We start from the raw sequence: 25,415 nt of genomic DNA on the forward strand, positions 1-25,415 counted from the left end.
CTTCTACTTACACAAAGAATACAATGTTTAAAAATAAAACCATAACACATACAACAAATAAAAACAAAGCCACAAGCAAAATTTAAAGCTTTTTTAATTTTTAAGCTATAAATTAAAAGACATGGAAAGAGAGGGAGTCCAAAAAAAACTTCCAAATAAGTGATTGTATTTACCTTTTTCACTGCTGCTTGCTCGGCCGAGATACTTTTGTCCTTAAACACATTAATGGTTTCCATGATGTGCTCCTGTAGACAGTGCTTGGCCTCCTCAAAGCCGTTTCTGGCCAAAGCCTGGGCCTTGTTGTAAGCTTCTGTGTATGCCTGGGGCGGTGCTTGAGCCAGGGCCGGGGGTATAATGCACAAGTCTGGTGAATCGGCAGGGGACTCCGGTAGCACTATGACCGTCGGGAGCACAATAGCTCGGGGCTGTTGAGGTTTGGGTTGCGGAGGAGATGAAGGTGGAGGTTTAGATTCAAGAGGAGTTGGTCTGACTTGTGGGGGCGATTGAGCCATGGATTGTGGTGCCGTTTGGGGCTTATGGAGTGGCTCTGATTGAGCCTGAAGTTGGGGTTGGGGTTGTGGTGGCAATGATTGGGCTTTGGGTTGAGTTGGTAGAGCTTCAGGTGGAGGTGCTGTTTGGACCTGTGATTTCAGTTGTGGTGGTGATTCTGCCTTGATAAGTGACTGGGCCATCGGTTGTGTTGGCAACTGTGGCTCATGTACAGGCTGAGGTGGCAATTCAACCTTGGGTTTGGTTGGCGACTGAAGAATAGGTTGCGTTGGTGATTGAACCTCTTGCTGTGTCGCTAAAGGTTTGGGTTGAGGAAGAGATTCCACTGTTGGCGATTGAACCTTCTTTTGTGGTTGGATCTGGGCCTGTGGTTTGGGTTCTGGAGGCATCTGCTGGAACGGAATATTGAATTGAGGACGTTCACTCTGGGCCTGTGCCTGGGCCTTCACTTGTACCGGTGGCTGTGTCTGGATGTGTGTTTGGTGTGTTTGGGTCTGGGACTGTGAAGGATAGTGAGGAAGGGCTTGATATGGTGGTTCAATGGTTTGTATTTGACCAGGTATTTGAGGTTGACGCTGAGTTTGATACTGGTGTTGAACCTGCTGTGAATATTGCTGAGATTGGGGCTGTGGTTGGGGGTAAGGATGGGCCTGAGCTGGTCCCTGAACCCACGTCTGTTGCTGCTGTACTTGACCTTGTTGTGTCTGGATTTGAATCATATCATAACCTCTCATCTGAGGTTGTTGTTGCCTTATACAGACTTGGGGTTGCGATTGAACCCACGCTTGGGTGTGTGTCTGTGGCTGCGGGTGAGGGTATGACGGCCCCATCTGAGAATACCCGGGGGGCCTTATTATCTGAGGTCCAGGTCCAGTTTGGGGCCACTGCTGAAGAGCCGGATATAGTGGAGATGTTGGAGATTGACCCATTGGCTGAGGGTATGGTTGAGGACTTGGATGTCTCTGCTGGGAAATGCCTTGATTCTGTGGCTCTTGTTGGGGTGTCCACTGCTGCGATGGAGAGTAACCTTGGGGGGGATGTTGAGGTTGCATTGCCTGTGGATGAGGGATAGCCATTGGGGATGAGGCTCTAACTTGGGTCCAAGTGTGGATTTGGCCCTGGGAAACATGGCCGCCCGGGAGCTGGACTGCTGGCTGCTGAGCATGGGTGGGGTACTGAGCCATAGGTTGAGAATGAACCTGATGAGGGGCCGAAGGGTGAACCATGGTTTGCTGAGTTGACGGTTGGGCCAATGGGTGAGGCGTTGGCTTCGCATGAATTTGAGATTGGGGCATCGACTGGGCATGAATTTGAGTCTGTGGCATTGTTTGATGATGAATTTGAGACTGTTGCAGATGGGTTTGAGTATGGGACATTGATTGCGTTTGTGTTTTAGACTGTTGCATTGATGATTGCTGGTGGATTTGAGACTGGGGAATTGTCTGAGGATGCGTTTGAGATTGCTGTTGCATCGACTGAGGGTAGCTTTGGGACTGGGCCATTGGCTGTGCATGGATATCGGCCTGGGCGTGGGCATATGCTGGCTGTCTTGGAGAGGGAGACCGGACAGGTGCCCATGACTGCGCATGGCTACGAAGCTGAACGTGTGATGGCATAGGAGGCTGAATCGGGCCTTGCAGAGAACCCTGCATAGGGGATGTAGCCCTGAATTGAGCTAAAACTGGACCATGAGGTAGACCCAGTGGACCAGCTGGGACACAGTCTGAGGGTTGGAGATGTACTGTCTGTATCTGCATGGGGCCAAGTTGCTGTGGAGGAACTTGTGCCTTTGACAGATCTTGGCTCACTCTGGTTTCGGACATGGTTTTTGATATTTGCTGACCATCTGTGGTAGTTTGGGACATGCTTGTGGTCTTAACTTGCCCTTGATACTTAGATTGAACCACAGTTTGGGAATAAGACTGACTTTGGGCCTTTGTTTGAGGGTGAGGCTGAGCCATAGAAACACTCTGGGATTTAGGCTTGGTGTCCGAATCTGGTTGTGCTTGTCTTACAGGCTGTGGCGGCTGTTGCTTTTGTTGCTGCAACAATTGCTCCTGTTGCCGAGATTGTTTTTGCTGCTGCTGCTGCTGCTGCTGCTGCTGCTGCTGCTCTAGATTTTGAGTTTGCTGTGTTTGTCTTTGTTGCTCTTTTTGCGGTTGTCGTGGTGTCTCAGTAACCTTCACATGTGCCTCAGAATGTTGCTTCGCAGTTGCCGTGTCCTGTGAAACAGCTTGAACTGATCTCACAGTTTTTTCGACCGACTGTGTGTGTGTCTGCTGTCCAATTTGCATTGGTGGTTCCGGAGTGGAATCCCTTTCTGGATCCGGAGATAGAGTCCTATGCTCTCCCGAAGTCGGCTCCTTAAGCCAGGGCCGATTCTTCATGGCCTGGGCCTTTCTGCTTTGTAGTTCCTGGGAGCTCAGGTGCGGTTTCTTTGCAGGTGAAGTCAACTCATAGGGCTCAGTTGTCTGTCTGACTTGTGTCTCGACCTGTACATGAGTTACCATGTGCTGCTGATGCATTTCTACTTGCTGCCGCTGCTCCACTACTTCTTGTCTGTGCTCTTGCTGCCGTTTCTGTGGTTTTCCTTGCACTTCTTGCGGTTGTTTTGTGAATTCTTCCCGTCGTAATTCTGTTTCCGTCCGTCTGGTAACCTGTTCTTGCTGTATAGTCATTCCTTGTTCCTTCTTTTGCTGTCGTTGTTGTGGTTTTCCTTGCATTACCACCTGCTTTTGCACTTCTTGTGGTTGCTTTGTGAATTCTTCTCGTCGTAATTCTGTTTCTGTCCGTCTGGTAACCTGTTCTTGCTGTATAGTCATTCCTTGTTTGTGAGTTTGCTGCTGTTGTATTTGAGGAGCGGTCTGTGGTGGAGATGGTGTCCTAGTCCCCGTCACAGCTTGTGCGTAGGAATACGGCATCGGAGGAGAAGGCGTCTTTTGTTCTTTGTATTCCTGTACCACTATCTTAGGCACAAAGGTTTCTTGACGTGGATAAGTAACTGACTTTGTTTGGGGCTGCTGAGTTCCCTGCTGTTTGGTGGGCGACTGTCTCAGATGTTGAGGCTTTGCTTGAGCCTCGATGAAGACTTTCGATGGAGGAGATCCTTCTGGAGGGCTTCTGCTTCGGTCTCGTCTGGCTCCCAGGCTGCTCAGCATACCTACAGCTTCCTGGAATTAGAATAACAAAATTAGAAAAACTGACATTGAAATTCAAAATTATCAATATTCTGTACTGTTAGATTTTTGTTTTGCTTTTTGTCAATGTACATGAGGCTATCAACATTTGTCTTTCCATGTATCCTTCCCATTAGGGGTCATAGCCATAGTACAGTGCAATTTTGGGGTTAAGTGTCCTCCTCAAGGACACATTGATAGAGATGGTGGGCACTGTACTGTATGTAACACCCTTCTGTCCGGTGTCCGGGATCGAACCGGTGACCTTGTGGTTACTATTCAACCCCTCTTTCCTTTAGGCCATCCTACCATGTGTCTGTTTAGGCCATCCTACCATGTGTCTGCTCCTGATTTGTTCTTCTCATATTCGACTGTCTCAGGCTCAGAACACGTAAAAACTCAGATTAAAATTTTAAAAGACTGTTGGGCCCCTGAATGTTGGGGCGCTCCGGTGTAGTGGATAGAGCCCGTACCATATTGGTTCGAGCCTTCATTGCAGTAGTTGATGGTTCAAATCCGACCCGTGGACCTTTACTGCATGTCATCCCCCTTCTCTCTCTCTCTGTCTCCCTATTTCAACTCTGTCCTATCTAATAAAGCTTGAAAATGCCAAGAAATAATCTAAAAAAAAAAAAGACTTGCCTGTGACTGCGCAACAGTGGCCCGCACTCGGACCTGCATGGCGGAGGCGTGGAGATACTGGATGGGAGAATTCTTCTGATTCTTCATGACCAGCACCTGAAGGTCCTGCTCCTCTGTGACCACCTGCCCCTCCAGCTGTAGACCACGGGAGATCAGGGCCTGGGGGAATAAAGGTAGTTGAACAAATTGATCCTTCCTGTCACTCAAATAATTGATTTCAAAATATTGATGTTGGTTTATAAAGCCCTAAATGATCTAGGGCCAGGGCTGTACGCTTATTTTTTTAGGTGGTAGCACTGGTGCTAGCAAGCAAAAAAATTCAGTAGCACAAAAATAAATTTGGTAGCACACAAAGTAGGCTATGATTGAAAACTTGCATAACCTTAACCCTTGCATTTTGCTCTAATTACCTTTGAGCATGTCATCCTGGTCTCATTTGAGATTCACAATTAATATGATATCCTAGTGTGTGCAGTAATAATTGTAGAAAAATGAATAGGGGTGCACTGATTTAGAAAAAAGAATCTAACTTGCCAATTGCAATTTTTTGCTGATTCAGTATTATTATTATAATGTCCTTCTGTTAATTAAAACCAAACTTTAAAACATTAAACATAGCCTATTAAATAAATAAGTATACACATTGGTACAATTTAGGATAAATTAAATAGGTTGTTGTGAATGTGTTGGGAGTAGCTTTTCAGTGGCTTATTTAAAACTTTGTTTAACTAGGCTACTGTTGACTGTTCTCTGCAGCTGAAGGAGTTGACTTTCAAGCTAGAAAAAAGCGCTAACTTCCTGTTCTTACCGGCTTCAAAATAAAAGTCAACTCACGTTTGGCTAGTAACAGGCTTTTAATTTGAAGGCGCACAGGAAATGTTCTGTTTGTACACGCGCTAACTTAACTGCGGTAATGTGCCGTCTCCTTCCGGCAATTGCCGTTGAAGCCTATATGGTCTAGATGCAGCCGTGAGGTTTTTATACCTAGAATCGCTGCACGAGCACAGATCCCGAGCACACATCTTTCACCAGCCAAAGTGGAGGGTGGACTTAATAACTTACTTGCCTAAGACTCATTTACCCGCAGTGTTAATGTAGAGCCCTCTAAGCAGTGTTGTGCATCTCTCCTCTGTGTTTCAAAGACAGCCTCTCCTCATTATCAACCTGTCGCACGAGTGCGATAGGATTCGTATTCATCATCGCACGTGATCAATTTCAGTAGCAAATGCGATCAAAACTGTCGCACTGTACAGCCCTGTCTAGGGCCAAAATATATTACTGATCTGCTGATACGTTATGAGCCGTCCAGAGCCCTTAAGTCGTCTGGGACAGGTTTACTTACAGTTCCCAGAGTTAGGACTAAACAAGGAGAAGCAGCTTTTAGTTTTTATGCACCAAATCTCCGGAACAAACTCCCAGAAAACATGAGGTCTGCTGCAACTCTCAGCTCTTTTAAATCAAGTCTGAAGACTTTTCTGTTTCCATTTTAACCTGCAATTTTATTTTATTGTAATGTTCTATTTCTATTCATTCACTTTTAAATGTTTTATTCATTCGCTTTTCTAATGTGTATTGCGTATTTTAATATTGCCCCTGTAAAGCACTTTGAATGGCCTTGTGTCTGAATTGTGCTATAGAAATAAACTTGCCTTGCCTTGCCTTTCTACAATTAAAGGGTTTCTATGAACACTAACTAGCTGCAACTTTTCTTATTTAGTTTAATTTTAATATTTTTACATGTGTTGTTACTGGCTGGGAAATCAGGGCCTGGGGGAATAAATGTAGATTGTTTTCTCAATTATGGATTAGGGTTTCTTTATTAAAACGTATTAGTATTTTTACTGGCTTTGCTTTTCGAGACAACATAAACATCTAAACCCAACTGGTCCAGCGTATTTGTGCAGCTTGTTGTGATCGCTTCGGTCAGCATTTATGTTTCGATTACGACTCGTAGCGCTGCTGTTTTTTTTTTAAATCGCCAGTCACAGCTTTTAGTAAGTCTTGTTGGTCAGGATAATACCACCCCAGGCCCCTGACCAAAGCGGTTCTTTGTTGAATTTGAATAAGATTTTTTGATTTTATTTCAGACATATCAAAAACAATACAAAACAAAATGAAAAGCATAAAATACAATAAACAATGTATGTTTAAATGACTTCACAAAAAGAAAAAAAAGAAAAAAAAAATGTTGTATTGATGTGGTATGCCTGAAAAGGAGCAGGAAGAAGTATACACTTAATTAATCCTACCCCTTTTCCAAAGTAAAAAAAATAAAAATATTTATTATATTCGCTTCTTGTATTCCATATAATCTCTATACAATCTATCTATACAATTGGCGATACTATATTTGACTATATATTGCTATTGTTTAACAAAGAGTAAAGTAACAGCTCAGAACTAGCACTTGAAATACGTCGATGGAAATGGCGTAATAGTGATCACTGTATAAGAAATATTGTTTAGTCTGAATCTCGTCTTACCCTCGCCCTTGGGTCTTGGCCCTGCTGTTTTTGCCTCTCTGCGGCTCTCAGTAGCTGGTACATCTCTCTGGCCTCCGTCTCCCAGTGCAGCAGCTCGGCCAGACGACTGTCCAGACCTGACACACTGTGCTGCAGCTCCGCACACACCTGCTGAGCCTCAAACAAGGTCTCTGTCACCTGGAGATAGCAAGGGAACGCATGGTGATTAAGGGATACACTTACAGTGCATATCGTACATTTATAAACGAAAGCTGTACGTGGCTATATAGTTAAAAAGAATTGCTAAACAGATAAGTTGTTAACACAGACGTATGAAGAATGTATAAAAAGTAAAGATAACTCAGCTCAACTCAACTCAACTTTATTTATAAAGCCCTTTAAAACAACCACAGCTGAAACAAAGTGCTGTACATAATGCAGGTAAAACAATTTAAAAGCAAAACAACAATTTAAAATTCAGATAAAACAATTTAAATGAATAAAATACACCATAGGACACTAAAACAAAATTAAGGTCTCATGCTGGGTTGAAATCCAAGGAGTAAAAATGGGTTTTAAGACGTGTTTTAAAAATGGGCAGTGAGGGGGCCTGTCTAATATGGAGGGGGAGCTCGTTCCACAATTTTGGAGCGGCAACTGAAAAAGATAATGTTCTTACTTCTGGTATAGCGAGCTTTATCTTCTGTAACTGATCCGCTGGGCACTCGGTGGAGGGAGCCAGAGCATCCAGATCCACTTCTTTGATTCTACTTGTTATGAACTGAAAGTAGGAAGAAAAGAAACAGTCAATTCAATTCAAGATTCAAGAAAACTTTATTGATCTCCAGGGGATACCAACATAAGACCAACGTATCTGGATAGGCCTATTTAAAGGTCAAATCATGTGTAAAGAAAAAAAAGTATTAGCCTATATAGTATTTCTAATTCTTAGATTGCTTTTTCAAATGTTATCATTAAAATAAAAAAATAGGCTATAAATGGTAAATGGACTTGACTTATATAGCGCCTTCTAGCCGATTTTCTCAGCCCCAAAGCGCTTTACATATCTTACCACATTCACCCATTCACACACTCATACACCGATGGCAGTAGCTGCCATGCAAGGCACTCTCTGAACCATCGGGAGCAATTTGGGGTTCAGTGTCTTGCTCAGGGACACTTCGACATGTGGCGGGTAGGCGGGGGATCGAACCGCCGACCCTGCACTCCAGAGGCGATCTCCCTACCCACTTCGCCACTGCCGCCTATCATAGACATTTCTGAATATCTGACTTGAATAGGTGTACTAAATACTATAAATTGCTTTTTCCAAATAATTCATGCCATATTCTCAGAGTTCATAGACAAAAACAGCTACTCAACTATGTCAAGGCTTAATTTATCCATCCTTTATTCTTACCTGTATTCTCTTCCTGTATGTACGTAAGGGAGCAGCCATTGTGTCCAGAGGCTCTTTGAGGATGAGAGTTGCTTCTCTGATCAGAGCTTGGATGTCCGGGGGTCTGGCCTGGACGTCAGCAGTGGGCTCAGCTGTACTGTCCTGGAGAAAGTAAAGACGCAAAACATCAGGGAGATAACAAGAGAAATACAATAATCAGACAGACAGCAGAAGCTTGTATAAAGGTAAAAAAACAGATTGGAACGCAGTTATGTATACGCCCATTATACAACAGTTAGGAACCAATCAGATCGCTGGATTTAAGCCACCTGTTTTATAAATGTTTTTAGCAGACAAGATCAGAAAAGTATTTAGACTGTTTGGACTGTACAAGCTCAATGTAAAGCTATAAGGTTTAAATGTTTTAGGAGCCTCAATATTCTTCTAGACAATTACCAAACCATTAAAGTAGGTGCTGTTGTTATGCGCGCTTCACAGTTTATGATTAAGATGTTTCATATTAGAAAACAAGACATCTGACTGAATAAAAGAAATAGCATTAAAAGTCTCACATTACTGGACAGATATACACACGCATTTATGTCTCTCTCTCTTTTACTTACCTACACAGACGTGCATTCTCACACAATTAAGGTTCAAGTGTACATGCTACTTTTGCACATGCATTGAAATTAAATACTAATAAACTATTATTTCTGGTGCTGATTTGTGAGAAATCAGGCGTTTAAAAGTTTAACCATCTAGTCATGTGCATTCCTAAAAGCAGCTCTGGAAAAAGTTAAGACACCACTCCAAATGTTCAGTGTCTCTCGCTTTACTATTTATAGGCATATGTTTGAGTAGAATGAACATTTTGGTTATAATCTATAAACTACTGACAACATTTCTACCAAATTCACAATAAAAATATTGTCATTTAAGAGCATTTCCATTAAGTAATGTAGAGATGAAGATTGAAGAAAAATCCAGACTGGTCTCTCAATTTTTTTCCAGAGCTGTTTACCCATATTTTAACAATCTCTTGATTCTTCTACTTTAAAGGCCCTGGCAACCCTCACACATAAATATATGACATTAACAATTGGGTTTCTCAATATAATAAGCTGTTTACAAATATCTGATTAAAAATGCATTTTCATAAATATTATAAAATTGTGTCTAAAAAAGCAGCTGTTTTTGCTGTCTAGAACAACAACAGCAGACAAGATAAACTAGTCTGAGTTATGCAGCTTTAGAAAATCAATGAAGAGGTTTAAAAATACACTGCAATCAAAGACTATTTAAGCCTTGCATTCATGATTCTCTTTGCACAATAAGTTTAGGTGGAGTTCAACTCTTCAAACTTGAAACCACTCCCTACTAACACAGCGCTGGAACAATAGTAACAATGGGGCTAATCATAGCTTCAATTCCTGAGGCCTGAGACATTGGGAGTTACCATAATCCATGTTGCTACTAGTCACCATACACAATATGAACATGAGAAAATCTAGGCCAGCTTTTTAACACAACACAGCTCCTTTGCACTGTAAAAATAAATAGAAAATAGCCATGCACATAGTTAAATACAGCTCTGGAAAAAAATAAGAGACCACTCCAAATGTTCAGTGTCTCTCGTTTTACTATCTATAGGCATATGTTTGAGTAGAATGAACATTTTGGTTTTATTCTATAAACTACTGACAACATTTCTACCAAATTCACAATAAGAATATTGTCATTAAAGAGAATTTCCATTAAGTAATGTAGAGATGAAGATTGAAGGAAAATCCAGACTAGTCTCTTATTTTTTTTCCGGAGCTGTATATAGAGAAAGATTGTACCTGCTTTATGAAACATTATAAATCTACTATACCAATTGATAGATGAAGATTTGAACAAAGCAAGTGGCACATTTCAAACAGCATTGTATCTACAGTTTCTCACCAACCAGGTTTTCCCTGTTGTTTAAACTGTGACTTACAAATGTGTGTCTCTTGTAGAAGTCGGCCCATTGCGTGTTCACTCTGCGTAGCTCCTCTGACAGGTTTTTGCTGGTCTGAGGGTCCGTTGACTCTACCAAGACGCTACTCACTTCATTCAGGTGGGCGTGTCGAGACCCCCACTCTAATATAGACTCAGGTGTTACCTTTACAAAACAAAGAAGAAAAAAAAATATTATATAAAAATTTGAATCAATGCAATTGTTTGTATTGTCTTGAAAACACTTTTGAAGACATTTGCATAAATATTATTTATCAGAATGCCGAACTACACTGGCCTAGTTTTTACAGCAGTCTGGAACTGTCAGGTTTATTCAAAAAAATTGGATTTCCTCTTTATTTTCAAAATAAATAAATAAAATAAAAAAACGTACTCCTCTTATTTTTTTCATTTCTTTTTCCCTAAGACTTATCCGTAGGTTAAACTGACCAATAAATACATCTTTTAAGTATTTTATATAATAATAAATAATAAATATTTTAATTTGAAAAGGGGTAGGATTAAATAAGGGTATACTTCTTCCTGCTCCTTTTCAGGCATATCTCAGCAATACAGATCATTTGTTTTCTTTTATTTTTATTTTTTTTTGTGAAAACATAATTTTTGTTTATTGTATTTCCATGCTTTTCATTTTGTTTTGTATGTTGATATGTCTGAAATAAATTGAATCAAATCAAATGACAGCGAGCTCTGCAGCAGCTATAGGCCTGCAGTGAGCTGAGGGAGTCGCTGTATATTGTCTGCCTTATGACGATAGTAAAGATGCATCGTTTGTGTTTTAATAACGTTTTGCTCATGAGTTACTGATACTGGAAGTTCAAATCTATCAACATCTTTCCAACTTAACGTCAGTCTGAAACTGTTGAGCTCATTCTTATAGTATCACCAATTGTATAGATAGATAGTATAGAGATTATATGGATTCAAGAAGCGAATATAATAAATATTTTTATTTTTTTTACTATGGAAAAGGGTTAGGATTAAATAATTGTATACTTCTTCCTGCTCCTTTTCAGGCATATCACATCAATACAGATCATTTGTTTTCTTTTTTTTTTCTTTTTCTGAAGTCATTTAAACATACATTTTGTTTATTGTATTTTTATGCTTTTCATTTAGTTTTGTATTGTTTTTGATATGTCTGAAAAAAAAAAAAAATTAAAATTAAAATTAAATTCTTGACATTGTATTACGTCTTTTTTCTCCACATTTTGTCTTTGCATAATGAAAAAATGGTCCTCCACTTATTTTTTTCTCTCTCTAATGGTCCCAATACTCTTCCGTAGATTTACCACTAACTGACCAATAAATATATTTTTTTTTAAATCATTTTAAACCTCTGCTTCTCGTCCGTGGCTGTGTGACAGCGAGCTCTGCAGCAGCCAGGCCTGCAGTGAGCTGAGGGAGTCGCTGTAGGAGTCCCACGCCGAGAGTACTCGTCCCATGGCGCTCTTTGATGATGTCACTTCCTCCAACACCAGCGCTGTGTTCTCCTCAAGTTCCTTCACCTGCTGACTGACAGAGTGGTAATCTGCAGCTGAGGGGAAAAGAGAAATGGCAGTCAAATACCTATTAATTCAAAATAAATCCATGAAAATACCATTATTTCAAGGCAAGTTTATTTATATAGCACAATTCAGACACAAGGCCATTCAAAGTGCTTTACAGGGCAAGATTAAAATACACAATACACATTAGAAAAGCGAATGAATAAAACATTTAAAAGCGATAACATGACGAGCCGAAAAAAATACATAAAAGACAACATTCAAAGTTGAGTCACTGCAGGTGAATAGGGTAACATTTGTAACTTATGGAAATCATTATGAAACTTCGCCAGTTGATTACTAACATTAAAACAATATTTTTTTGTATATATTTTTTTTCAGAAATGTATGAATAAATAAACAAATAGTCATAGTTAAAATCTTTATCTCAAAATTGATTGACCGGTGTTTTTGCCTGCCATGTCTTGCCTTAATCAAATACATACAGCTCTGGAAAAAATTAAGAGATCAGTGTGTATTTTTCTTAAATCTTCATCTCTACATTATTTATTGAAAATGCTCCTAATGACAAATCTTTTTTTGGAATTTGGTAGAAATGTTGTCAGTAGTTTATATTATAAAACCAAAATGTTCATTCTACTCAAACATATGCCTATAAATAGTAAAACGAGAGACACTGAATATTTGGAGTGGTCTCTTAATTCTTTCCAGAGCTGTATAGTTAAAGGAATATGCAACCGTCACACACTCATAGAACACTTACCGAGGGCGGATTTGCTTGAATATTTCTCAGATATTTGCTTCAGCTTATGAAGAGCTGCTTCCAACAGAGAAGGCAGCTCCTGTGTGTTCACCAGCTCCTGTGTGGGAGAGAAATATATCAATTAGTATTGGTATATGTTGAGAATATGTGTTCTTTTTATGTGTGTCTAACAGTATTTGTTGTATTCTCCTTGTTTTCTCTTTTCAAATTGAAATGTAGATTGGAATTTATTGTCCTACATTATACTTACATCTTACATCATCCTTGACAAAAATATATTTTTTAAAATGTTGGTTGTAAGTTTGTTAGAAAACGCTAAACTTTCACTGTATATTGATGTGTGGCTTCCTTGATGCATAATTTACTAATGCTATATTGTGTAGCATTATGATGATATTACCCAACAACTGACAACTTTGTGCCACTTCCTTCAAACCATTCCCGATAATTGTTTTTATTATTTTCCAATTAATCTGATCAAACTCTAATTTAGGTAGTTACAAATTTTCACTCTATATTTCCAGATGTGTAGCTAGGTAAATCCATAATCTACTAATGCTGTGTTAGGTAACATACGGATATTACCAAACAACGAACAACATTGTGCCACTTCCTTCAAATACATTACCAGTAAATTAAATCATATATATTTTTTATCAATATATATTTATTGGTTTTTCCTTTTTTTGTTTTACATGAACAAGAACAATGCAACAAAGAAAGAACAATATAAATATACAAACTATAGCCTACTGACAAACAAAAATTCTAAAAAATACACAAAAAAAAGGGGGTGGGGGGGGGGTTAGTCCTAGGCCAGGGTCGATAAAGAATTAAAAAACCTTATGAAAGAAAATTAAATTATCTTTGAGCAAACATAGATACTCACATTCCACTCCTGCAGCAGCACCCTGACGGCCTCTGGGGAGATGTACGGCCGTTTCCAGACCCTCAGTTTGGTTCTGATCTGACCCAACAGATCCAGGACTGTGTGTCTGTGCTCACGATACTCCAGCTTTATGCCGTGGTATTTAGCTGACACTCGCACACCCGTAAACCTGGTCAAGACAGCCAGAAATATTAGTTTTAATGCATTATACAGCTCTGGAAAAAATTAAGAGACCACTCCAAATGTTCAGTGTCTCTTGTTTTACTCTTTAGAGGCATATGTTTGAGTAAAAGTAACATTTTGATTTTATAATATAAACTGCTGACAACATTTCTACCAAATTCACGATGCAAATATTGTCATTTAGAGCATTTTCAGTAAGTAATGTAGAGATAAAGATTTAAGAAAAATCCAGACTGGGCTATTAATTTTATCCGGGGCTGTATATAAAACAGACCTATAACAGCAATAGAACAATATTTAAATTATCTATATATATGAATGATAGTAAAGATGTGACAAGTTTAAAACAATAGCATTTAGCTGACACTCACACAATCGTAAACCTGGTCAAGACATCCACAAATACTAGTTTATATACAATGTATATAAGTGAAAATATGTAAAAACCTGCAAATGATTCATAGGCCTATATATGAATTAATTATGAGAAAGAGTTGACAAGTTTAAAACCATGGTATTAAGAAAACACTTTAGAAGATGCACAACACCCGTGAATCTAGAGAAGAAATCCATTCATATAAGTTTTTGTAAAAGTTAATATATACATTTTGTTTAAGGGGGCTGTTATGTAGAGTATATATGAAAGTATATATATTAGGGCTGTCAAGCGATTAAAAAAAATAATCTAATCAATTACAGGCTCTGTGATTAATTAATCTAAATTAATCGCACACTTATATGACACTTTTATGCCTGTTTATAAACAACTGTAGGCCTATAGGCTACCGTTCGTCTCTCTCTCTCTCTCTCTCTCTCTCTCTCTCTCATCTCTCTCTCTCTCTCTCTCTCTCTCTCTCTCTCTCTCTCTCTCTCTCTCTCTCTCTCTCTCTCTCTCTCTCTCTCTCTCTCTCTCTCTCTCTCTCTCTCTCTCTCTCTCTCTCTCTCTCTCTCTCTCTCTCTCTCTCTCTCTCTCTCTCTCTCTCTCTCTCTCTCTCTCTCTCTCTCCTCTCCCTCTCTCTCCCTCCCTCGGCCCCTTTCCCCTGCTTCTTTCTTTACTCTTTAATCCCGTGCGGGCCGTGTCCGCAAGATACAGGTGCAGCTCCGCTATCATCTCACCTCTTTTGCACCGGGTCAAAGGGCAATATAGAAGTGCGATTAATCTGCGTTAATTTTTTAATCGCGTTAATTTTTCTGTGATTAATTAATCGAAATTAACGCGTTAATTTGACAGCCCTAATATATATATTTGCATATATACTATGTGTTTTTCACGATTCTATTCTTTGTTAACCTTTTATTATTTCCATGTTATTTTATAATACAAGTTGAAACCTGATCATAAGGAAAATGTTCTCTTGAAATCTCCATTTTCCATGAGTCATAGCCCAGACTCCTAAAATACACTGGCATGAATCAACTGCATAGCTGAAACAACTTTTATTGATACAATGATACAGTGCATGGTCTGTTGTAGCTGTGCTTGAACAATGGCCTCCTGTACAGCCATGTCCTGGTCATTACCTTAGATCAACTACAAGGACATTTTTATTAAGAAAAAAAGTCAGTTCAATTCAAACACACATGCATCCATGCACGCACGCAAGCACACACACACACACACACACACACACACAGTCCCCTCACCTCCTCTTTAGCTCTTCCAGCTTGTCAGCAGGGACCATTGTGTTCAGATACTCGTCTGTGTTGTGGAAAGACTGGAAGGTTTTCAGCTGCTGGGGCATCTCCTCCAGGCAGACCTAAAGAAATATACAGTGAGATCAGTCTATGGCTGATTTCTGTTTAAATATACTCAAGGTTTCGTCATGTTTTGTTCATAAAAGTCTTATCTTAAGGAGATAAGTGTATCTTTATGTATCCCATGGTCTCACTATTATGCTAATTTGTATGAATTTCTTACTTTTTACTTCTTGAAGTTGTCTAATTTAATGGTTTTATATAATTGTATTGTATTTTACTGTATTCTGTTTTGTTTATTATGATTTTAGTAGTAGTGTAAAGTAAACAATTGAACGCCTACATAGTTCATTCTTTGTATTGAACTATTAAAGAAAAATATAAAAAATATATATATTTTCAAATATATTCACCTTGAGCAGCTCCTGTTTGTCCTTGGCCTGTTATACACTCTCACCAGTTGCATTATTTGTATTGAATTAATCAGTGAAGTAGGTCTTTAATGGTTATATGCAGTAAATATATATTCACTTTGAGCAGCTCCTGTTTGTCCCCGTTTATAATAATAATTTACTTCTTAAAATCATAGTTTAATGGTTAAATGCAGTAAATATATTCACCTTGAGCAGCTCCTGTTTGTCCTTGGCCTGGTCTGCAGCCCGGCCGTGGTTCAGTGTCTCTCCCTCATCCTCCGACAGAGCTCCTTCTGTCTTCAGCAGCCAGCGAGCCACCGTGTCCAGGGGCGACGGCAGGCTCATGTCCAGCTCCATCTTATACTCACGGAGCTGGAAAAAGAAAATAAATGTATTTATTTTTAAAAAAGGGCACATTTTATTACAAGTTAACTCAATATTTTTCAAATTAATACACTGTAAAAATGAAAAAAGTTTGATTTTTTTTTTCAAGTTTTCAAGGAAACTGGGCACTTTATTTTTTAATTTTTTTAGGCAAACTAAAAGTCTTATATTCACGAAGCTAGAAGAAGAAAAGAAGAAAAGAAACAGAGAGAAAAAAAGGCACATTTCAGTACAAATTGAACTGAATGTCTTACAAATTAAACTGCACACAGAAACAAACATAGTGTGTAAAGAGGGGTCCACAAATAACTCTGTAGAGTAGCCACTACAGTTCATATAGTCTTAGATTTCTTTAAGCTTTAAAGGGGGACTATGGACCAGTGTTGGTAAATGAGCTTCAGCGATGCACGGTCTCACCATGATATCTCAAGCGGGCCCCAGCCAAAACAGATACACACAAGACGGTGTGATTGAGTGGTTATAACAATGGATTAGGTCCGTTTTTTAGGCCCAGTTTTCAAATAAATTCAATAGAAATGTACTACATGTTTGAGGCCACGGAGAAAGTTGGGAAAAGTCAAATTGTTCAAGCTATATCGCATTCACCCATACTCTATATATATTTTATTTCGGTAATGTTACATATAGTGGACAATAGATGTGACTGGCTCTTTCACCTTCTCAGTGAGTGCGTCCCAGTCCTCTCTTAGTGCATTTTTCATATAATTTTTTTATACTATAAATTGTTTTGTAAATGTTACATAGTGGACCTTTAAAGTTTAGTATGAGACAACATATTCTAGTGTATCCTTCACCTTCTCAGTGAGGTTGTCCCAGGCCTCTCTGAGTGTATCTATATAATATGTTCAAGGTTACAACGCTACCCATTCACCTATATGCAATATTTAAACCTGCAGTGTGTAGAATTTTGGGTTTTATTTCCTAGCAGATTTTGTAGAAAGTAATTATAATATCCATAAGTACATTTAATTTGGTGCATAATAGCTGAAATTTTTTTTTTGAATTATTATTTTTTCCCTTAGAAAGGGTCTCATATATGTCCATATTTCTGCATATTTTGGACCAAGGCCTAGTGCCACCATCTTGAAAGTGTCATAGTTGGAATGTCATCAGGTGCATTGTTTAAAATTTAGAATTGTTCTTGTCCTTGAAGGCCACTGTAGCTTCTGTTATTATTCGAAAGGGGTGGGGTTACCCAGGGAGTGTGGCATTCTAGAACTTTGTAGAACTTTCTTGATGATGTCATATTACACACTGCACCTTTAATATGAATTGTTTTGTTAATGTTACAGAGTGGACCTTTAAGGTTTGAGATGAGACAATAGATCTAGAGTAGAGTAGAGAATAGAGTGTATCTGTTACCTTCTCAGTGAGGCTGTCCCAGGCCTCTCTTAGCGCCCGCTGCTCCTCACTCAGTCTGGGGCTGCGTCTCATGGCCGTCAGCAGAGGCATGATGGGCCGACGCTGCTCATTAAACGACACCAGGAACGTCTGGAATACCTGAGGGGGGGGGGGAGAATGGCATTTTAATTAAAACTCTAGCACTGGTCTACTCAAATAGTAGAAATGTCGACATAATGAGAGATTGGACCTTTTCGATGATATTCAATGTTTTTTAGATGCATATACTGTATATGGCATTAAAATACAAAACAAGACGAGGCTGTTGTAAATTTGATATAATGTGGACATAATTGGCTTGTTCTCATAATAATAATAATGTAGTGATCTCTAAACACACTAAACGTAAAGCATTGTTTCACCTTAACGTATCCTGATAGTAACCGTGTGTAAACCTACGTGGTATCAGACTACACATAAGAATATAAAACACACACACACACACACACACACACACACACACACACACACACACACACACACAGCAACATGTGTGCACCTACGTGGTATCTCTCTGAGTAGGCCTCTCCCTCAGTGGAGTGCCATCCCTCCAGCAGCTCATCATAAGCCTGAGACAGCCAGCACGTCACCTCCGCCGCCTTACGCTCAGGGGTCGCCTGGAAACGGGGAGCACAAAAACAACGAACATTAATTAGTATTGAATGAAGATGATTGAAATAACCCAGGCTAAATTCAAGTATTGTTTTGTTTTTTTATTATTATTATACATGTGAGTAACAATTACAGTAATAGTGGCCTTATTTTATCATACAGTATATGACAACTAACTAACTTTAGACAGACTAGATTGCACCACCATGCTTTCACATAAAAATCTTTGCAAAAAATAACTGCAGTTTTCTTTGTTCAAAGGAAGGAATTGTAACCGATGGAAGTGGGATTAGGTGGCAAACTCGGACAAGACAATTCTTTTGTTCCAAATATTTTTTTTTACTAAACCACAAACAGACTACAGCAGTGTGGCATACTATTTCATCATAACATTGACCCATGATCTTTGACGCCAATACGTCCGTTTAATTGTTAGATGTAGTAGATGTGACGTTACTTCCAGTGCAGCGGATTGTGGGTAGAATATCCATAAAGCATGCTGGTTTTTACACTGCAAAACACAACCAAATCTAGTCGGACATCCGGGTATGTTTTTTGCACAACAACAAAGGCAATGAACTGAGCTCAGCAGAAACGCTTTCCCACAAGGAAAGGCACCAACAAGCAACAAGCAACAACCAACCCATGACTCATGAGACACTGTAAAGAAAACAGAATGTCAGATTCTGAGCCAAAAGTCTTTAGCTCCAAGCCAGTCAGCGCAGGCAGAGTGCCAAGCCCAGACAGGCTGTTTTGGCTACACGGTTTTGTTGACCTTTTTTAACTCATAAGAACCCACTTTTATGCCTCATATACTCCTAAAATTGAGAATGTTTTAGGCCATATTGTTAGATACACTGTACTGTTTTTTTATGTGAATTACCGGCTGCGTAACTTATACGTGCTACAAGTACATGAATACATTTCTAGATAACGTTGAAATCCTTTCAGATTCATTTTCAGCTGTGGTTCTCAAATTTAAATCAAGCTCCCTGTTTTGCAGTTTTCCAGACATCTTCGCACGATTATTTCCCAATTCTAAAATAAGCTCCTCTTTGGGTTGATTTTACAACATAATAAAGTAGATTTTAAAAGTTAAATGTCTACTGCAGCCGCATCAGAATACCCTGATAGATATATGTTGTCATAAACCCGAGCTGTCAGATGTTTTGTCCACTCACATACACTCAGAAAAATGAACTAGGGCATGTGTTTGATAAGCTAACTAGGAATATGCTTAAATGACATGAATCTATCGTGTTTTTGTTCATTAAATGATTTATTCTTGTCCATAATACGTGATTAGAAGAAAATTCAGATCAACTATAAACGTGCATATTAATCCAATGAGAAGTGGGTTAATCAAACCAACAACTGTTGTACTGTCAGCTAGTTGCTTAGAGCGCTTTATTCATCTGATGGGAGACAGAGGAACACACCCTTTACTGTGGGTTTGGATCCCTGCCCAGAAAACAGGGCAAACTAGTTCAATTCTGCAAGATCAGTCCTGTATTTAGCCACCATGTTATTTAAAGGTAATCTTGGCCCTTTTAGCGGCAGGCTTTTGACAAGCTTTTTTAAAGGTGCACTATGCAGTTTCAGAGGAGGGGGATTTGTTTACATTCACAGAGCCTGCAGTTAGTTTACACAACATATTTTCTCTACATGTAATTTGTAGTATTGAATAATTCTAACATTACTTAGAGGAACCTGGAACCAAAAAAATTTTTGTAAACCAAACTGTGGGCCCTGCTGCTGTAAACAACAACAACAACAACAACAGTGAAACAGTAACTTTTCAGGAAGCTTTCTAACTTCAAACAGTGTTCCAGGGATCACATTTTCCTGTGAGGAAAAGTTTTTTATTCAGTTATGAGAATATACCTTAGAAAATGTTTCACTTCTCTGACACACACAAAGTTACACACTGCACCTTTAACTTTGAGTATCTGCAGCAAAGTAGCAATACAAAACTGTTTAGTCCTGGCATGTCTTCTTGAAGAAATATAACCATAACCAATTAAATCGTATGGTATTTTTTCTGTGCTATAATATAAAGGCTTGATTGTGGATGATTTACGTTGTGTGACACGGCGGTAAGGAGACTGACATTATGAACCAATAGTCCAGAGGGGTTTTAACATGTTATGGGCGAACGAAAACACACGCTCTGTCGAAACTTTGAAGTAGAGATAGAGAGAGGGTGGGAGAGAGAGAGAGGGGGGGAGAGGGAGAGAGAGAGAGAGGGAGAGGGAAAGAGAGAGAGAGGGAGGGAGAGAGAGGGAGAGAGGGGGGTGTGGCACTGACACAGATACAGCAGTAGACTCAGACAGTGTGTTTTGAAAGTGTACTTATACTGCCCCTTATACAGTTGCCCACTTCAACAACTTAATTGGGTTTGTAAAGCCAAATGGGGCAAGTAAAGTGATTTTTGGACTATAAAAATAAACTTGTCTAGACTAGCTATTGCATTGGTAATACATTGGTAATGTACTGTATTTTTTTAACTTTTATTTCTACAGGTAAATCCCATTGAGACTCTTTTTCAAGGGAGGCCTGTTCCCATTTACAAGTTACCATTCACACACACATTCATACACCGATAGCAGGCTAACTATCGGCATTCACACGAGGCAAGGTGGGTGAAGTGTCTTGCCCAAGGACACAACAACCATGACACAAGTGGCAGGAAGGGGATCGAACCGCCAACCCTTCGATCATTGGCCGACCCGCTCTACCACCTGAGCCACAGTAATTGTAAGGTTAGTAGGCAAACGAAAGGTGCAGATTGAAACAGGTGAGTGTTACCTGTCGCAGAGGTGAAGCAGAAATAGCAGGAGTGTAGTGGAGAGGCAGGTTGACAGGAGAAGGACTTTTAGGGAGGTTCAGGTATTGTTGGTTCTGCTCGGAAGAAGGGATGAAAGAGAAGAGAGGAGAGAGGAAAAGAGGAGGAATACAGTATTAATGAAAGGAGGAAAAGAAAGTAGAGAAATCCCAAAACCTTGAAAGTTATTGTGGCGATAAGTGAAAGGCAATGTACAGTACACTGTAAAAGTTGAAAAAAGTAAGGGAAACTCCAAATTTTAATGTAAAATTTAAATATCAAACAAAACCAAGTCGTGTCAAAATGTTGATTCACAAACAGTGTTAAAACTGTCAACATTTCATACGAATAATAGTTATCTTAACAAAAGATAGTTAGTCAGCTCAATTGCAGGTAGTTAGAAATGCGGCTTGTGGGGCGCTCCGGTGGCGTAGTGGATAGAGCGTGTACCATATTGGCTCCGGCCTTCGTTGCAGTGGTCGCGGGTTCAAATCCGACCCGTGGACCTTTACTGCAGGTCATCCCCCCCCCCCCCTTCTCTCTCTCTGTCTCCCTGTTTCAACTCTACTACTATCTAATAAAGCTTGAAAATGCCAAAAAATATAATCTTTAGAAGTGTAGCTTGTGCCTCAAAACTCAAACATCCATTGCAGACAGTTGCCTTGAACGTTAAAGTTGTCCTAACCTTTTCATTTCTACAGTGTAGCAACATATTAGTCATGATCATAATTAAATGATTTAATGCATTTGGATCGAAAGGTAAAATACCAACTACGCTCCACAAGCTGCAACTCATCTCACTGCAACTTCCAAAAACATTCAAGTCTCAGTGATTTATCGTTACATAGACTTCAATCTTGATGTATTTTCTTTGTTTTTATCTATCTCTTAAATGCAATTTCTAATGTCTAATCTTGATGTATTTGATGCCCCTTGTAAAGCACTTTGAATGGTCTTGTGTTTGAATTGTGCTATAGAAATAAACTTGCCTTCCCTTCAAACGAAAACAGACTTCAGTGTTTACTAGTGTGTTTGCAGGCAGCACAAGTTGACATTGCTAAAATGTTGTTGAATCATAAACGTTTTTCACTTATGTCGTTTGCATACAAATAAACTGTTGCTTCAACATTACATCAGTGACCACATTTCCAAGTTTAGTCTGGACATGCTTTTTCATGTACGCCAGGCATTTGGAAAACATATAAACCAAATGTTGCCTGATTTTGAACTTGATGTGTGGACTTAAATGACCCACAAACCACCACACCATTGCTAGCTGAGCACAACAGCTGCAGTTACCTTGAGCAGAAGCCTAAATGTAAAGAGTTATTAGAAAGTTTATCGCAATTTAGTGGCTGAAATATTCTTTGTTTTAGCCAGAATAATTTTGTTTAAAACTTAGTCTAATAAAGTATGTTTGTTTAACTTTGATTGAGTGATTGCTTAGCTTTTTGTGTTGCTTGCTACCCTGCTCCAATAGTGGATTTTTAATCTTAGCAAAAAGCTACTATAAGTACAGTGACATAAGACAAAACATTCTGCAAGTGTTACGTGACGTTTGTCTATAAAAAAAAATCTTAATACAGACCTTAGAAAAATTGCATTGATCTGATACACCCAAAAGTTACACAGTGCACCTTTAAAGTCACTATATATAACAACTAAAGTGACCTTAGAAAAATTGCAAAGTATATTGCAATTTAGTGGCTGTAATATTGTGGCTTAAATAAAGCCAAAAGTTACACAATGCACCTTTAATTTCCATATATATAACAACTAAAGTGACCTTAGAAAAATTGCATTGCAAAATAAAGCCAAAAGTTACACCGTGCGCCTTTAATATATGTGTATAAAACAACTAAAGTAACACAGACCTGCATTTCTTCCTCGGTGGCGGGCATGTCTCTCGAATACTGCAGGAACTGACTGACGTAGGTCATGATCGACTTCTCATCGGGGTCCCGCACGTCCACATCTGCAGCAAGATCACAATCCTCCATGATCAAAACAGTCTCACACACTCTCACACACTCTCACACACACCGTCTACTGCATAATGCTCTGAGACTCACACGCACACACACTGCCTACTGCTAACCCTTTGAGATTAACACACACACACACACTGCCTACTGCATAACGCTTCAAGAGTAACACACACACACAGACTGTCGACTGCCAACGCTTAGAGACTAACACACAAGTTAAAACGCTCATTAAAACAGGTGGAGTTTAAAAACAGGAATCTCAGGAATGGAGGTGTAACTCTTTTAGTCAAAGGGTGATAAAAGAAAGTCTGTAGTTCAACCTAACAGGCAGAGCAGAGAAGAAGTAAGAGGAGGTTTTTATATTAAGAGTGAAGAAAACAAGCAACAAACGAATCAGCAGACTGTTGTATCGTCATAGCCACTTGCCCCTAAGGCTCACTGGGTATGGCTAAGGCACTGAGCACTAAGCTAGACATACACACACACAGACAGTAACACGCAGACACACACACACACACACAGAGAAAAGCACAGACACGCGCACACACACACACACACACACACACACACAGAGTAAAGCACACACACGCGCGCACACACACACACACACAGACAGACAGACAGACAGACACACACACGCGCACGCAGATACACAGACACAGATGGACAGGCAGACAGACAGACAGACACACACACACACACACACACACACACACACACAGTAACACACAGACACACAGACAGTAACGCTTGCAGGCGCACACACGCAGACGCATACACACACACACACACAGACACACACACTCAAATGGCACCACTACAATTACTGCTACCTTCCCAAATAATCCCCTAACACCACATCAATGACTCCAACATTAAGAATGTCAGGGAGAAACATCTGATGAAAGAGTGTTTGGATTGTTTGTGGATGAAATGGATTCGCTAAGGTGAGAGGCAAAAAGACCCAAAATAAAGCTTTCTTGGTAAAAAATTTGGATCATGACAAATAAATTATAATGAAAAAATTGTGTAAACCCATGACAGACGGACGGACAGACAGACAGCAACACACAGACAGACACACCCCTCCCCCCCCCACACACACGCTCTTCCTCACCATCTGGGTCCAGCAGTCTTGGTATCCTCAGCTCTCTCTCTGCGATGCGGAAGGCCTCCTCCAGGTTCTGCCGGTTGCTTCTGGTTCTAGCCCGGGACAGGTCCACCAGGTCGGGCCGCAGCGCGTACAGGATGGCCAGGAACACCACGCCACTGCGCCAGCTGGCCTTAAAGTCCTTCACATTCAGTGTACAGCCCGCTCTGAACGGGAGGGGAAATGATTTTAGATTAGGGTAGATAGATAGATAGATAGATAGATAGATAGATAGATAGATAGATAGATAGATAGATAGATAGATAGATAGATAGATAGATAGATAGATAGATAGATAGATAGATAGATAGATAGATAGATAGATAGATAGATAGATAGATAGATAGATAGATAGATAGATAGATAGATAGATAGATAGATAGATACAGCCCGCTCTGAACGGGGGAAGAAATACATGTATAAATAATCTAATACAGGCACAGTGTCTGTTTGGATTAGGGTTGGTTTAATCAGACGATCATGCACCTCCATTGAGTTCACTTCTTTTTTTAGATAATAGTCCTCATATTAGGTAAAAGGGCTTATATTAGCAGCTCGCCTTTAAGTCCTTGACATTCAATGTACAGCCGGCTCTGTATGGGAGGGAAATGATTTTGGATTCTCTTCATTTCTTTAACCTAATTCACTTAAATGAAAAAAAGTTACGCACTAAAGCTTTAAAATAAAATAAAAATATGCACTATAGCTTTAACACCACTCTTTTGACCGGGCTCTTACTTACTTGTGGCACTGGTCTCTGACCCACAGCAGCAGGGCCTTCTTAGCAGAGACCCTTACTTTCTTTAACCTAATTCACTTAAATGAAAAAAAGTTACGCACTAAAGCTTTAAAATAAAATAAAAATATGCACTATATCTTTAACACCACTCTTTTGACCGGGCTCTTACTTACTTGTGGCACTGGTCTCTGACCCACAGCAGCAGGGCCTTCTTAGCAGAGACCCTTACTTTCTTTAACCTAATTCACTTAAATGAAAAAACTCTTTTGACCCCACTACGCAGAGCCGGCCCAAGCGTTCATGGGGCCCTAAGCGGAATATGATTAGGGGGCCCTTCTCGAATGTTAGCGCTGCCGAAATGATAGAACTTTGTATTAAATGTAATTCACACATCCAGTGTTTTCCGCTAGCGGTCGGGGGCCCTAAGCAACCGCTTAGTTCGCTTATGCCTCGGGCCGGCTCTGCCCCTACGCAACACTGACTCCATATCCCTGTTCAAATCTGAACTCAAAACCCACCTTTTCAAATCTGCATACCCCTCCTGATCTTCCCTTCCTCATCACCACATTATGTCCACTTTATTTTAAACTGTTTATAATTATATTGTCTCTTGTGTACCTGTTTTGCTTTTATACTGTATATGTTTTTGAAT

General features: G+C 39.6%; 1 protein-coding gene across 1 annotated transcript in view; it reads right to left on the bottom strand.

The window, feature by feature from the left end:
• syne2b (spectrin repeat containing, nuclear envelope 2b) overlaps positions 1-25,415 on the bottom strand; it is a 195,717-nt gene that overhangs the window by 156,504 nt on the left and 13,798 nt on the right. The window contains exons 7-21 of the mRNA XM_080042180.1: positions 23,992-24,191; positions 22,761-22,861; positions 17,954-18,067; positions 17,412-17,549; positions 15,852-16,016; positions 15,181-15,293; positions 13,354-13,522; positions 12,465-12,561; positions 11,531-11,730; positions 10,174-10,338; positions 8,211-8,351; positions 7,470-7,571; positions 6,812-6,988; positions 4,329-4,487; positions 174-3,680 (exon numbers count right to left, since the gene is read on the bottom strand). Coding sequence (XP_079898306.1) covers positions 174-3,680; positions 4,329-4,487; positions 6,812-6,988; positions 7,470-7,571; positions 8,211-8,351; positions 10,174-10,338; positions 11,531-11,730; positions 12,465-12,561; positions 13,354-13,522; positions 15,181-15,293; positions 15,852-16,016; positions 17,412-17,549; positions 17,954-18,067; positions 22,761-22,861; positions 23,992-24,191 — 5,548 coding nt within the window. The remainder of the gene's footprint in view (positions 1-173; positions 3,681-4,328; positions 4,488-6,811; positions 6,989-7,469; positions 7,572-8,210; positions 8,352-10,173; positions 10,339-11,530; positions 11,731-12,464; positions 12,562-13,353; positions 13,523-15,180; positions 15,294-15,851; positions 16,017-17,411; positions 17,550-17,953; positions 18,068-22,760; positions 22,862-23,991; positions 24,192-25,415) is intronic.

The sequence above is a fragment of the Ammodytes marinus genome, assembly GCF_949987685.1.
Source record: "Ammodytes marinus genome assembly, chromosome: 15".
Lineage (NCBI taxonomy): Eukaryota > Metazoa > Chordata > Actinopteri > Uranoscopiformes > Ammodytidae > Ammodytes > Ammodytes marinus.